This window comes from Stegodyphus dumicola, chromosome 9 (assembly GCF_044657685.1).
Source record: "Stegodyphus dumicola isolate Sdum_Otavi_A_Nest chromosome 9, ASM4465768v1".
Classification (NCBI taxonomy): Eukaryota; Metazoa; Arthropoda; class Arachnida; order Araneae; family Eresidae; genus Stegodyphus; species Stegodyphus dumicola.
This window is the reverse complement of record NC_140776.1, coordinates 177643139-177656548: the sequence shown is the minus strand read 5'-3', so window position 1 is coordinate 177656548 and position 13410 is coordinate 177643139. Positions and strand designations below refer to the sequence as shown.

Here is a 13410-nt window from a genome sequence, read left to right as displayed (position 1 = left end):
TATCTGCTTGTAGGACACACTGAATAAGACTAAGAAATTCAAAGTAGTTACTTAGTAACTGAAGCATAACAGTTTGAAACAACTGATAATCGCAAAAATGGTGTACTACTCTGGTGATCCCCCCCACCATGAAAAAATGCACTAAACACCTTATCTACTGTAATTGTTGTGTGTTGATGAACTAGTTAAAGTTCTTACTTTGATTTATTAACTTGTCAAATGCGTCAGTTAAAGTATTTCAGTTTGATAATAATGTTTTACTTGAACAAAGAATATGTATACACAAAGAGGCTTAATAATATGTATACACAAGGAGGCTTAAATCTCCTCATACAGACTTTGAAAAGAAGTATAAATAGTATTCATCTAGGAAAGCAGGACAAGAAATGGATATGAGGTCTGTGTGTTGGCAGCTGAAGCTTTCTCATTAGGGTAATGAACAGCATGCTTGCCATGTATTCAAGAAGTTTGAGTCCTGTTGAGGGCATTGCTCATTTTTCATGTTTTCCTGCTTCAAAAAATCCTAATGACTCTATAAACACATGGCCAGGCTTTCACTGGAAAACACAACAGATATCCTCCCTGTTCTTCATTAAACTGTAGCTTAACACCAGTGGTTTGTAGTCAGGGGAATGCACGCTACAGGGCATCTGGCTTGTAGCTGTCCTTTAAGTAACAAATTTGTAACGGTTCATTGTGTCACCGAGGTATCTACTGCAGCTTGAATTTCTGCTGCAGATGCTGTGCGATGCGCCACAGCCATATGCCGAACATGGCAGTCTTCCCTCTTATTAGTAATACGTAGCCGCCTAGAACCTGGGATTTTTGAGGCAGTACCTTCCCTTGACCACTTCTGCCAGTAATCGTGCACAATGGATACATTTCTGCCAAGTCTTTCTGCAATATCGGGGAAAGGAAATCCACCTTCTCCTAGTCCTGTTACATGAACTCTTTCAAACTCGCTGAGCCGATAATGTCTTCTTGAAATTATTCTTGACTAACATCAACACACTGCCTCAAATCTGAATAATAAATACAGTCGATTCTGGTTAATCGGACCACATCGGTAAGCGATCGTTTTGGTCCTAATAACCAGTTGGTCCGATTACACAAACATGTCCAATGTTGTAAGATAAGACATGCTATATGTAGCAAACAGTAAAGGTGCATGTAAATCATGTACTAAAATGTAGTTATGAATTTTATGGTGTGGTATATACGTATGGCGAACCTACATGTACAAACAGCAAATACAGTCGGAACTTTTTTTCTTTGCGGAAATTAATTTAGAGACAAATTCTAAGAAACAATCTCCATGATACTCAACATGCGAAGTACAATAAAAACAATTTCTTACCAAGTTCCAGTCAACATTTGAAGAACTTATCCAATGTGATCTGACATGTGAACGAAATCTGCCACAAACATCTAATGCAGCAATGGGACTGCCTTCATTTCCCTCCTGCATGAAATGCTGAAGCAAAGTTTCAAAGCATTTCCTCGCATCCTGTGTTGTCACTTGCATCATCTTATTAGTGGCAACATCATCATCACTTTCTTGGTCTTCCGATGCTGTCGTTTGCAACTCAAGCAACGATTGCAGTGTCGTAATCTTCATTTTCACGTAGCATTGAAGCTCTTTGTCAATGGATAAAAATTCTTCGCAATGTTGTACCTATTGAAGTTCCACATGTAAATCATCATTTTCACTTTCAATGAGCATGTCCACATCCATCTCCAAAATAAGTGCTTAAAGCCACAGTGAGAAAAACAGTTCTGAATTGTCTCACTGCTCACTTTTCGCCAGCTGTCGGCCACAAATGTACTGCTTGTAAGATGTTGACTTTTGCATTGACATCGCTGGCTTTTGACGATGAGGTCAGCAAACTTTCTTCAATTGCTTCAACGATGTAATTAACCAACCTTCCACGAGAAAGGGTCTTCAAATTTTTTGTGATGCCCATGTCCATTGGCTGGACCAAAGCTGTGGTCGTGGGAGGTAGAAATTCCAGTTGGACGTTCATCAAGCAATTTAAATGAGAATGTGCTGCACAATTGTTAAGAAGGAGCCGCACTTTTCTCAACTGGTGTTGTAGCTCTCTGTCCCAATCCTTGAGCCCTTCTTTAAAAAGTTCAGAGGTCATCCGCGCATTTCTGTTTTCACGATACACAAATGGTAAACTCTCCATCCTAAGTCCTTTAAAGCAGCGAGGCTTAGTGCTTTTTCCTATAACCAACAGCTTCCTGTTGTCCATTCCTGACATGCTTGAGCAGCACAAAACAGTTACGCGATCCATCGCTTTTTTGGAGCCAGAGAGTGTAACATGTTTGTAACTTAACAAGCCGTCTGGTGTAGCACGATAATACAGCCCAGTCTCATCAGCATTGTAGATGTCTTCTGCTGAAAAATTTTCAAGAAGCTCGGGCAGTTTTGTTGATTTCCGTTCTTCACCATTTGCACTATCAGCACTTTCTTTCTTGCCATGTGCTTTCTTGAATTTTATGTCATGTGTAGATTTCTGTCGAGACAACCAACCATCCATAGCTTTAAAGTTGTCGTGGCCCAGCTTTTTAGTGAGTTGTTCTGCTTTGCATTTTAACATTGGGCCGCTTACTCACACAGATCGTCCAGTAACAATGACAAACCATTCATTAAGGGCCTTTTTGACATCTGGGTCCTTACTTTTACGTTTCCGCTTTTTGGAAATTCCTCCTCGTCCTTCACATTGTGCCCATTCTTCTTGCAGCTCATTCTCTTGTTTTATCAAGCGCGAAATTGTAGTCTTTACCAATCCGGTTATTTTCACCAGCCGACACTGACTAGTGTTTCGTAGTTATTGCTTGATCTTATCCAGGAAACTAATTTTTTAAGTCCCGTCGTGGCATTTTGGCAGGGAAGACAAGACACATGCACAGTTCACTGACTAAAGTGGTCTGAAGAAATCCTGGTGTTTCGGGGTCAAGAGGGAGATAAAATGCTCACCATTCAAAGCTTTGGCACTAAAATCATCCCAGAAAGGTGGTGAAATGAAAGCTTTCTCGTGTAAACTTTAATCATGATTGATAGACGGGAATTCCTTTCAGCTGGAGCCGGATGCTCTATTGTTCATTTCCTCGAAACTCGGAGGCGCAGGTCAAAGAAAATGGTGTGCGTGTTCACCTCCCACCAGTTTTGCTTTTGTCATGCACGTTAAGGAACTCCTGACCTTTGATAAAGCATTTTCCTGGGAGCTGCAATTACAGATCCTCCCATATGTCGTGGACCACCTGTACATCCGCTGTACACGGCTGACTTGTGGCTTCTGTTTCTTATTCGCTCTCACGTTTTTTGGTACGATTAAATGGAATTTTGGTCCAAATAAACAAATAATATCAGGCTTATTTACATAGGATTTGTTTCAGTTCTTTAGGATTTGGTCTGAAAAAGCGGCTGGTCTGATTATCTGGTGGTCCGATTAACCGGATTCGACTGTAGTACTCGTGAACTTTTAGCGTATATTTAATGCAAGCATGATTTGCATGTTCATAGTAGTGCTACCAGCATGACACTTATGTGCCTATTTCGAAATTAGACTAGATGTCATCTTTCAGATGTATAAACATGCCTATCAAATTTCGTTTATCTAGTACAACTCCTTCTTGGTGTAGGGATTTTTTTTTCTCATTAGTGTTTGTTTATATATGCAGTACTGAATCCAAGATCTTGAATCATTAACTTTAAGAAGGCATTTTTCCTTTAGTTATTTTGCAACAAAATAATACACTCTTGGAGAAATTTCCAAAAAGAGAATCGTAACTTTTTTTGGTACATTTCCATTTTGCCAGCGCAAGTGATAAAGTCGCCAAAAATGGTACAACTGATACCAAACGAAATATCCTTGCTGGTAATCTTTTACACCTTATTTTGAAAACAAGTTGTAGCTATTTCTTATCAGATTGATTGTTTCTATCAATACTGGCATATAATTACATAGAATTTTTACCTAGTTCAATTTTATACCGTAACGCCATTTGCGGTAAGTAAGTCAATTAGGATGCAATCACACCACTCACCCGAAGGCAAAAATATAGAAAAGGCAAAATCAAGGGTTAAAATCATCAATTCTAATGAGAATACACTAGCAAAGTAAAGCACTGCGGTTTTACATAATTTCTGAGTAAGCTATTCGTACTAATTGAAATAATTCTTGCACTTAAACTTGTATTCCAAGTTAAGATTTAACTCGATATTAATGTAAATTTTTGTAGCGTAGTTTACGTGAGATGAGATCACTTGGGGTCACGTGATAAGAAACTGTGAATCAGCTTGTTGACCCATGAAAGCATATTAAATTCTTAAATTAATGTCTTTTTTTTTTTTTAATTTTAAGCGATATTAAAATGTTCATGCCTTAAAAATAAAAATTTCTTAGAACTAACGTTTGTTAACATTTTTTATGTGTATAATGTGTGTTGTCACCAATAAAGTCTGCTTGGCGAAACTGAAAAGTACCCTTTTTTTTTTTTATATAAAAGCCATTGGTTTTGGAATACAACGAAAATAATGCATATAAAAATGGTAACATTGGAAACCGAATATTTGTCGTGTGCATGGTTACCACAGTTTGATGTATTCTGAAGCTTTTGTGATTTCTATTAAGGTGGTTGTGATAATACAGGAGTACTTAATTATCTTTCTTATAGAATACCTTTAATTCAATGAACCTAAATATGTGAGCCTGTGTATAAATCTGTTTTCCTTCTCTTGCAAAACTACTTCAGTAATGCTGAGTCATTTTATATTAGAATCAGTTTGCTGTGTACTTTATGTTTATATCTTTTCTCAAAGGTACTTACATCAACAGATGCATGAGAAACATAAAGGCCATGAATCTATGCATGCATGGATGATCCTCATTTTGCTCATTACAGTTGTTGTTTCACAAGTTCTGTTAGTTGAATGGAAAAAAAGATATAATCGTTCTTATCAGGTAAATAATAATTTTTGTTGAATAAATATTATGCGATTTACAATTTTTTGCTTTCAATTGTATCAGTATGATAGTATAATTCAGATTTTGTTTTATGCGTAACTGAATATTAGGATTTCTTGGGATAATGTTTCTGCTTTATTATTTTAAGCAAATCATGAAAAATTTGCTCAGACTAAGAAAGACCTAAAATCTTCAAATCTTTTGATTTTTTGTAATTATCTTTGTTTCATACACATTTAAATTTGTATTAAATATATATTGTCAATTTGTGAATAGCTATGAATGTAAATATTTGTGAACAATTGTTTTTCCCACAGTTCATGTAGGATCATGAATTGTCGCAATATCATGACGTGTTAAGGAATTGTTAGTGTTATGTTTTAAAGATGCTATGAATTATTTCAGTCGTTGGAATTTTTAGTTTTCACCACTTGTTTAGGAATAAAAAAATAATAAATTTATTCATGTTTTGAAAAGAGGCCACAGCGAATTTTCATGATCTTGTTTGTTAACTGTTATGCAAGACATGTCTCTAACAGACTTTATATAATTAATGCTGTCATTTTAATATTGTGATGTTATTCAGGTGTATGAACTTTTAGGTAAATGGAAAGATAGTTTAGAGGATTTATGAACAAGACTGGTTATTTAAAATTAGGCAAAAAAAGCAACTTCAGTTATATGCAGATATTGAATAAAACTCTTTTGATTTCAAGGAGGATTAGTTGTAGGTTCTTTTTCTTCAAAAGATTAAAAAAAAAAAAAAAACTGCTTGAAAAAATTTTCACTGAACTGACACAGTCTCTTCTATGTATTCATTCTTCCAACGGATAAAGGAAAATGCAAAACATCTTTGGATAGCTGGGGATCTTTGGGATAGCTAGTTCACCAAAAAAGTGCCAATAAGCTAAGAAAGCTTCAAAACAATTTTCTTGATTTTTATCCTTCCTTCACATAAATTCTCCAGATGATGTATTTTACAAAAGTGTTTTGATATTTCAGTCATTAACTTCAACTAAAAAGTAATCTCTTGTTTTGTTTGATCCCAAATATGTGCTATTTAGGTAATATTCGTCTGGCAGTGTATTTTCTACAAACATTTTTTCTTTTGTAGAAAACTGTATTTTCTGCAAAATACCTCCTTATTATTGTGGTCCCCAAGATTAAATTGCTAACCAATCGAGATATCGAAATCCTGCCACAGCTTCATATACCTCACTACATGTTGCATTTTTGCTTTTGCTGTGTATTCTTATATTAGCAATGTGTGGGTTTTTTTTTTTTTTTTTTTTTTTTTTTTTTTTTTGTAAATGTGCTGTTAACAATCTTTTAATTCTCCAAATAAAGAGCTGGATGCCATATCTTTTTTTTTTTTTTTCCCAAGAAAGAGGTCTTTTACCTGACACCTGAGCATGCAAAAATGGCCACAGCGTGAAACTATATGTTATAGACGAAACCATGTGGAGGTGCAGTGTTAAAAACTTGAAAAGAAAGAACGGCCTGCATTTTTAAAACTGGTTCAGTGTTTCGTGAATATCATTCATCCCCGTTAGTAGAGTTATGTATTCTTCAGCAGAGGAGTTGACATCCATCAAATGTGAAAATAGCTTAATATGTAAATGCTGCAATTAATTGGAACACGTACATGCAGGAAGTGGATTCCCTACATCTGATGCAAAGATTCAATGGGTGAATTCTCAACCCCTATAAAATAGTTGAAAGTTTCTTCATCCAATGTAAGAACAACAGTGGCAGAGCACTCTCACAATAGTGGCAAAGTACTCTCACAACAGTGGCAGAGTACTCCTATAACAGTGGATTTTTCGAGGAATGTCTCTGGACGATGGTGAGTGCTTTGTCATTCAGATCTCGAATTGAAATGCTAGTGCACTTACAGAGAAAATTATTCAACATGTACAAGATGGATAAGCGATCTATTAAGACTCGTGCAATAAAATGGAGCAACTTGAAGAAAGTGGTTACAGTCACTTTGCTGTGAACTATGAGTACATTTTGTAGATCCAACAAAACAGGGTTTCACACCCAAAATGTGGAAAGAATGTGGAGTTTAGCATATGGTGTAATAAAAATAAAACAGGGCACAGCTCAACATCATTTCAAATCATATTTTTTAGAATTTAGGAAAAAATTAGAAATTAGGTGGAGAAATTAGGAAAAAAATTGTTTTTGATCTGAGATGCTGAGAGCAGTCTATCGTAACGATTATTAAAAATGTTCTTTGGAAACAACATGTAAAAATTAATTTTATTATAGTATATTCTGTGTTTTATTTATATCTTTGTGCTTCATGATGTAGCGAGATAGCTTGATTGGTTAACAATTCAGTCTTCAGGGCCACCGTAATAAGGAAGTACCAAACAAAGACACTGTTCTTTAATTTATATGATTCTTTGATTTGATCATTAGCATGTTTGATCTGTTGTTTTAAGTCAACTTCCCTCGTGAAGTTATTCCAATTAGTGTCTGTATTATAAAAAATATTTGGGTACTTTTCCGTTTCGCCGGCACAAATCTCGCCAAGCAGGCTTTATTGGCGACAGCATACCGTATACAAGTATACACATAAAAAATGTTAACAAATGCTAGTTCTAAGAATTTTTTATTTTGAAGGCATAAACATTTTAATAGCATTTAAAATTTTGTAAAAAGACAATAAATTGTATGAACAACATGAAATGGAGAAAAACATTCACTGCTGTGGGGTGTAGGAAGAAAAAAACACATAATGTGAAGTCATGAAAAAGAGTAATCATGAACTTAAATTATGAAATAAACAGTAGGGAAAGCACAAAATGCAGGGAAAATAAACAGTATGCTATTCAACAAAACAGAATGCTGTGTGCACTATATACAAACACATTTATTACAGGGTTCGTAGCAGTCCTTACAAGTGCTTATAAGTTCTTACATTCGAAAATAAATTATGAAAGCCCTTATAGGTGCTTACTTTTTCTCTTAAAGCACTTTTTCTTTTGTTTTTAGTGTTTTTTTCCCTGCGTCAAAGCCGCAACTAAATAAACAACTTTTTCTTTCTTATCTGGAGCATCAGATTGTGAATCATACTTCCAGAAATAGCTTTCTCCGCATTAACGCTGTCTTTAACCTTTGATTCACGCGAGTAGACAGGTGCACGTCGTTCTGTTGGTCAAAGAGTTATGAAAGGGGTAGAAAATTCTGGTATATTTCACATACTTTTCCTCCCACCCACAGACTATAAATGTTCCAAATCCCACGTGGTCAGTTCATATTCATGTTTATTACAATCATTATGCTTATATTATAAGCATATATATGAATATTTATATTTGCAGTAAGTGTTGAAGTATAGCTAAACTTTAAAAATGGGTGTGTTTTTAACACAGACTAGCTTTCTAATGAAGAATATTCTGAATGGCTTAAACAAAGCGAAGATAATTGTAAGGCCATGTGTTCCTGGTGTAAAGCTGAAATCAACATAGCATGTATGAGAGTGTCTGCTTTAAAGTGTCACATGGATCGTAAGTAAACCGCAGTATATGGCGCAAAACAGCACAAAAGCATACGAGAAAATGAAAAATATATTGGTGCATTTTGCCCCAAAAAGGTCATATTGCAGAAGAAGAATGCGAAAACATTCTTTTGGAATATTCTGATTTCATCGAAAATGTTGTCCAGCCATACCTTACAGAATTTAAAACTTATGATGTGAGAAAAATTAGATTAGATCCTATTTTGCACATATTCATTAATGGAAAATACTTCAAGTTGTGGGAAAAATTTAAAATGATCTTTATTCTTTCCCATGGGCAAGCCTCTGTTGAACGAGGATTTAATATCAATAAAAATATAGTAACAGAAAATTGGGGAATTTGTACATTGCCCGGCGCATAGTTTGTGATTATGTGAAACATGCTGGTGGGATACACAATGTGTCAATTACAAAAGATACGAGAGCAGCAGCTTCATCAGTTCATTCACAGTATCAGTTATATTTGCAAGAGCAGAAAGAAAGAAAGGAAGAGAAAAAAAGAAAAGCAGCAGAATCAACAAATGAATTGATTTCTCTTAAAAGAAAGAAAATTCTTAGAAAGAGAAGTTGAAATAAAGCGAATGAACTTGCTTAAAAGGCTGAAATTACAAAAGACATTAATCTTTTAAAATAAATCCAATGAAATGTTAAAAACTATTTGTGAAAAACAATTGTTTTTTTTTTATGTTGTAAAGTACTTTGCATGAATATAATAAATACAGTTTATTATTATTTATTTTTTAAACTGATATTTCATTCTTAAATCTTGTAATATAATTTGGTTTTGCATAGGGTTCTTTCCCCCTCTCTTAATGTAAACTAGTTCTATAAATTGAACTGTTATTTGCAGTTAAAAAATAATTGTTTCCCATGGTTGAGTAATGCTGATTCTCTCTTTAAATACTAAATTTCTCCGATTTTTAATTGCGGTTAAATCTCATTTTTATTTTAAGGATATGCAGTAGTGTATATATGTAATTAAACAGGTGCTTATTTTTTTCTTAAAATGTGCTTGAAAAATGCTTATAGGTGCTTATTTTTTCTTAAAATGTGCTTGAAAAATGCTTATAGGTGCGTATTTTTTTAACTAAAATGTGGCTATGAACCCTGTATTAATATGCCACATTATGATGAAACATTTATAAGAAATAGCAATATTATTGCAAAGGAAAAAAGCAAAATTTATGTGGTAAAAGCCTTACTAACTGGCATTCATCTAGTTAAAATATTTAAGAATTTAAAAAAAAAAAAAAAAAAAGAAGAAGAAGAAGAAAAGAAAAGAAAAAGGAAAATAAAAAAAGAAACCCCTGAAAAATATAGCAAAGGAGAGATTTGTAATGCTAGTAATATTATTAACACGTATGTATACCTTGTCACCAAATAGTGTAATTTAGCACCAGTAATTCGCAACACAGTTATAGGAAGTTTGTTTTGGTTTAATGCAAATTTGATTAATTCTCAATAAGCCAATTTAATTTTTGTAAAGAAAGATATCAGTTCTTTTCTCGTGTTTTGAAAAAAATTGTTAATATTTTGAACTGCATAAAGTGGAGCGTTTTCAAAGTTAAAGGATCCGGACGTGATACCCAACTTTGAAAACAAATAACTGATGATGTAACACAAAAAATTATTAAAATTGCTGAAGCTTATTATCTGACTAAGCAAAGAATGTTCTCCTCATTTAAATTTTTACTGGAATTTCATAATAATAAAAATGCATTCCTTTTTATGACAGCATTATGGGTTTCTTTTTCCAAAATCTTATATAATTTTAAATGTAGGCTTTTGATACTCTATTAACAAGTAAAATGATTGTTTTTATAATTTTAGAGCAAAAATTTTTCTGATTCATTTGCGTTTTGAAATGTCCATTGCATACTGTATATACTCAGCTATCCAGAATTCAACATTTTCCGAGTTTTCCGGATAGTCGAGCTTCTATTATATTTATTTTCTGTCTGAAGTTTAAATTTTGGTATTTTCAAGGCATTTTTGTTTGTTACACTTTGTCATTCATATATACTGACAACTAAATATTAAATTTTCAGACTGACTTTTATTTTAAATAATTCTAACATACTTTATTAATCATTAAATAATTTGTTTTAATTTAAGCTATACGTAAACAAATACAAAAACTTTCCAAGTTGGACTAAATTTGCAGATAAATAATGACGAACAAGTCTTTTTCTATTATTTATTTAGCACATAAATTAAAACACATTTGTATTTAAATAACTATAAACTTCTTTTTTTCTTACTCCAGCTTAACACTTGATGATGTTTCAGTTCTGAAAAATTTGTAATTGTAAAGTTTGCGTTGTAAAGTAACCGCAGGAAAAAAAATTCAAAAAATTATTTCTGCCATGGATAGTAGTTGCTCATTGGTCTGTTGGTTTCCTATTTTAATTTTCAGCTGAAAAAAAAAAAATCTGTTAATGATATAAATGTATTCCAAAACAAAGTAATGATTTTTAGTACAAAAAATCCACAACTGAGCATATTTAAGTTTTGAAAAGTACAAATAAAAGTTAATCAAATCTGATCTTCAGATCTTTGAAAAAGATTTTATATCAGATTGTAAATTAATTCATTAAATAATTAAATTTCTTTAAATCTTTACAAGTGCATAATTGAAATGTATGTGTGGACTGCAAGTTGGAGATTACTGATTTAAGTAATATTATTCCCCAGCAAAGTTTTAGTAAGAAGAAATATTATTTATGTTTTATGGTCAATAATTTATTTCATACAATCATATAAATTGTAAAATTCTGAATTTTACCTGTTGAATATGTATGTTATTAAAATGTGAGAAAGAAATTAGTGCGATTCCGGAATTGACAATGTTAACAGGGAATAAAACAGTGTTAATTGGTGAATAATCTTTTGTTAAACCCTCAATTTTAAAAATATTTATCTACTATATTTAGGTGCTGTATTTGTATAGTTAAAATTGCTATTGATTGGAAGTTGTAGTTATCATGTTTTAAATGTGGTTTACAAAAACTTTTGACCTACTGTGAACTAAATTTTTGTTGCACAGAGACTAAAAAATTATTTTGAAATTTTAATTTATTTAAATGTAGTTACCAATATTATAGTGAAATACTTCATGTGAACATTTAAAGTCAGTGAATAACTGGTACAAACGGTGCAGTTGCACCAAGCTGCTGAATTTAGAGGTGTCAAAATTTTGGCATGGACCAGGTGATGAAAGCCTAGTACTATCAGGCCAGCTTAAAAGCAAATTCTAGATCATTTTACAAGTCTGTTTTTTTCCTATTGTTTCAATAATTTTCATTTATTATTATATTTCAGAGAGTGTCTCTACTGGCAATGTGGCTTATACCTGTTATAATTTCTGTAAATCATGGTTGGATACGTTTTATTATTACATGGGCTATTTTCACTATTCTTACTTGTATAGTGATAAGTCGTGCTCTTCAGAAACCAATTGCTGGTATGACACCAAGGTCTGTAAATTTTCTTTTTCTTTCCAAGTTCTTACTGCTCTCTATGTAATATTTGTTAGTGTAAAGTTTTTTTGGTGCTGAAAGAGCTTGATTATCTAGAATGCTTGAAAAATACAAAATGCTCAGCACATGAAAATTCTGGATACTTGAGCATATAAAAATTGCAGTTAACGATATTTCAAGTGAATTGAAGAAATTTATGGTCTAAGAATATGAAAACAACCATCTTGTTTGTTATAAACTTGATTATCAAAAGTGTTCATTTAAAATTATGCAAGATTTTAAAAAATGCATTTCAGACATAAAAGATGCTATATTTTGTAGATCTTAAACGTATAAAAGTAAAAAGTCTTATCCAATTATAAAATCCCGTCAATCTATAAAATTGGTGATATTACCACATTTGCTCTAATCTTTCCAGCAGAAGTTTTAAAAAACAGATCATTCTTTAGTTAATTAGTTAATCAACAAATACAAGTAAATTATAGCATATAAAAATTTTAAATCAATTAAAATTTTAAATCATAATTTTTCTCATTGCCTTCCCATTGCGTGTTCATTTCCAAATAAAGTAACGTATTGTGTCCATTAATGGACACTTTTTCTTGATGCCAAGATGCTGTAGTTTTGAAAGTACTTCACTTCTTGCTGTTCCAGCATTTTTTTAAAATGTAAGGATAAAAAATAAACAGCAGTTAATTTATACTCATCTTCACAAAAACTACTAAACAGGCTTACTGAGAATTAATCTGATTACATAAAACCAAAACAGAAATTCATATGACTATGTTGTAATAGAATGTTTATTAATTATTGGTGCTAAATTGCACTGTTTGTCTAAAATGTTTGGTGTCAAGAGTAAGTCCTACAGTAGACAGACTAAATGCCTGTCAGAAACTTTGTAATCTTACTTAGGTTCCTGTGTCATACTAATTTCTCATTCCTCTTTCTGTGAGGAGTGTCTAGTTCCAAAGAGGAATTTTTGGAACAGTACGATTGATATAACAGTGAGAGGGAGGATGTAATCAACATTTAAAAGAGAGCTGTGTAATTGTACTCACATTTAAGATATTATAAGCAGGATTTCGAGTTGTAGTGTTGTTGAAGGGCTTTACAAGTCTGTCAATTTGTTTAATTTTTCTTTAGAAAGGAAAATCTGAAATTTAAAAATATGGTTGTTTGAATGCTGGATAGTCAAGCTTTAACTGTACTCTCTTGTTAATGCAGCCACTGTGCCTAGTTACCAAACTGGCAAACCTAACTGCTCAATCTGTAATGTAAAAATTTCAAATTTTTACATTACAAAAGTTGCTTTAACTAAGGAAGTACCCCTTTTTTAAAAAGTTTCAGTGTTGTAATTTATATTTAAAATCAGGCTCATTACTTTTTTTTGTTTAAAACAGAAATTTACATGTTTAGCACTTAGTTTATT

At 32.6% G+C, this 13410-nt stretch overlaps 1 protein-coding gene across 1 annotated transcript in view; it reads left to right on the top strand.

Annotated features, from left to right (window-relative positions):
- LOC118203661 (E3 ubiquitin ligase Rnf121) overlaps nucleotides 1–13410 on the top strand; it is a 74515-nt gene that overhangs the window by 9914 nt on the left and 51191 nt on the right. Inside the window, exons 3-4 of the mRNA XM_035375938.2 lie at nucleotides 4829–4970; nucleotides 11824–11978. Of these exons, the coding sequence (XP_035231829.1) occupies nucleotides 4829–4970; nucleotides 11824–11978 (297 nt within the window). The remainder of the gene's footprint in view (nucleotides 1–4828; nucleotides 4971–11823; nucleotides 11979–13410) is intronic.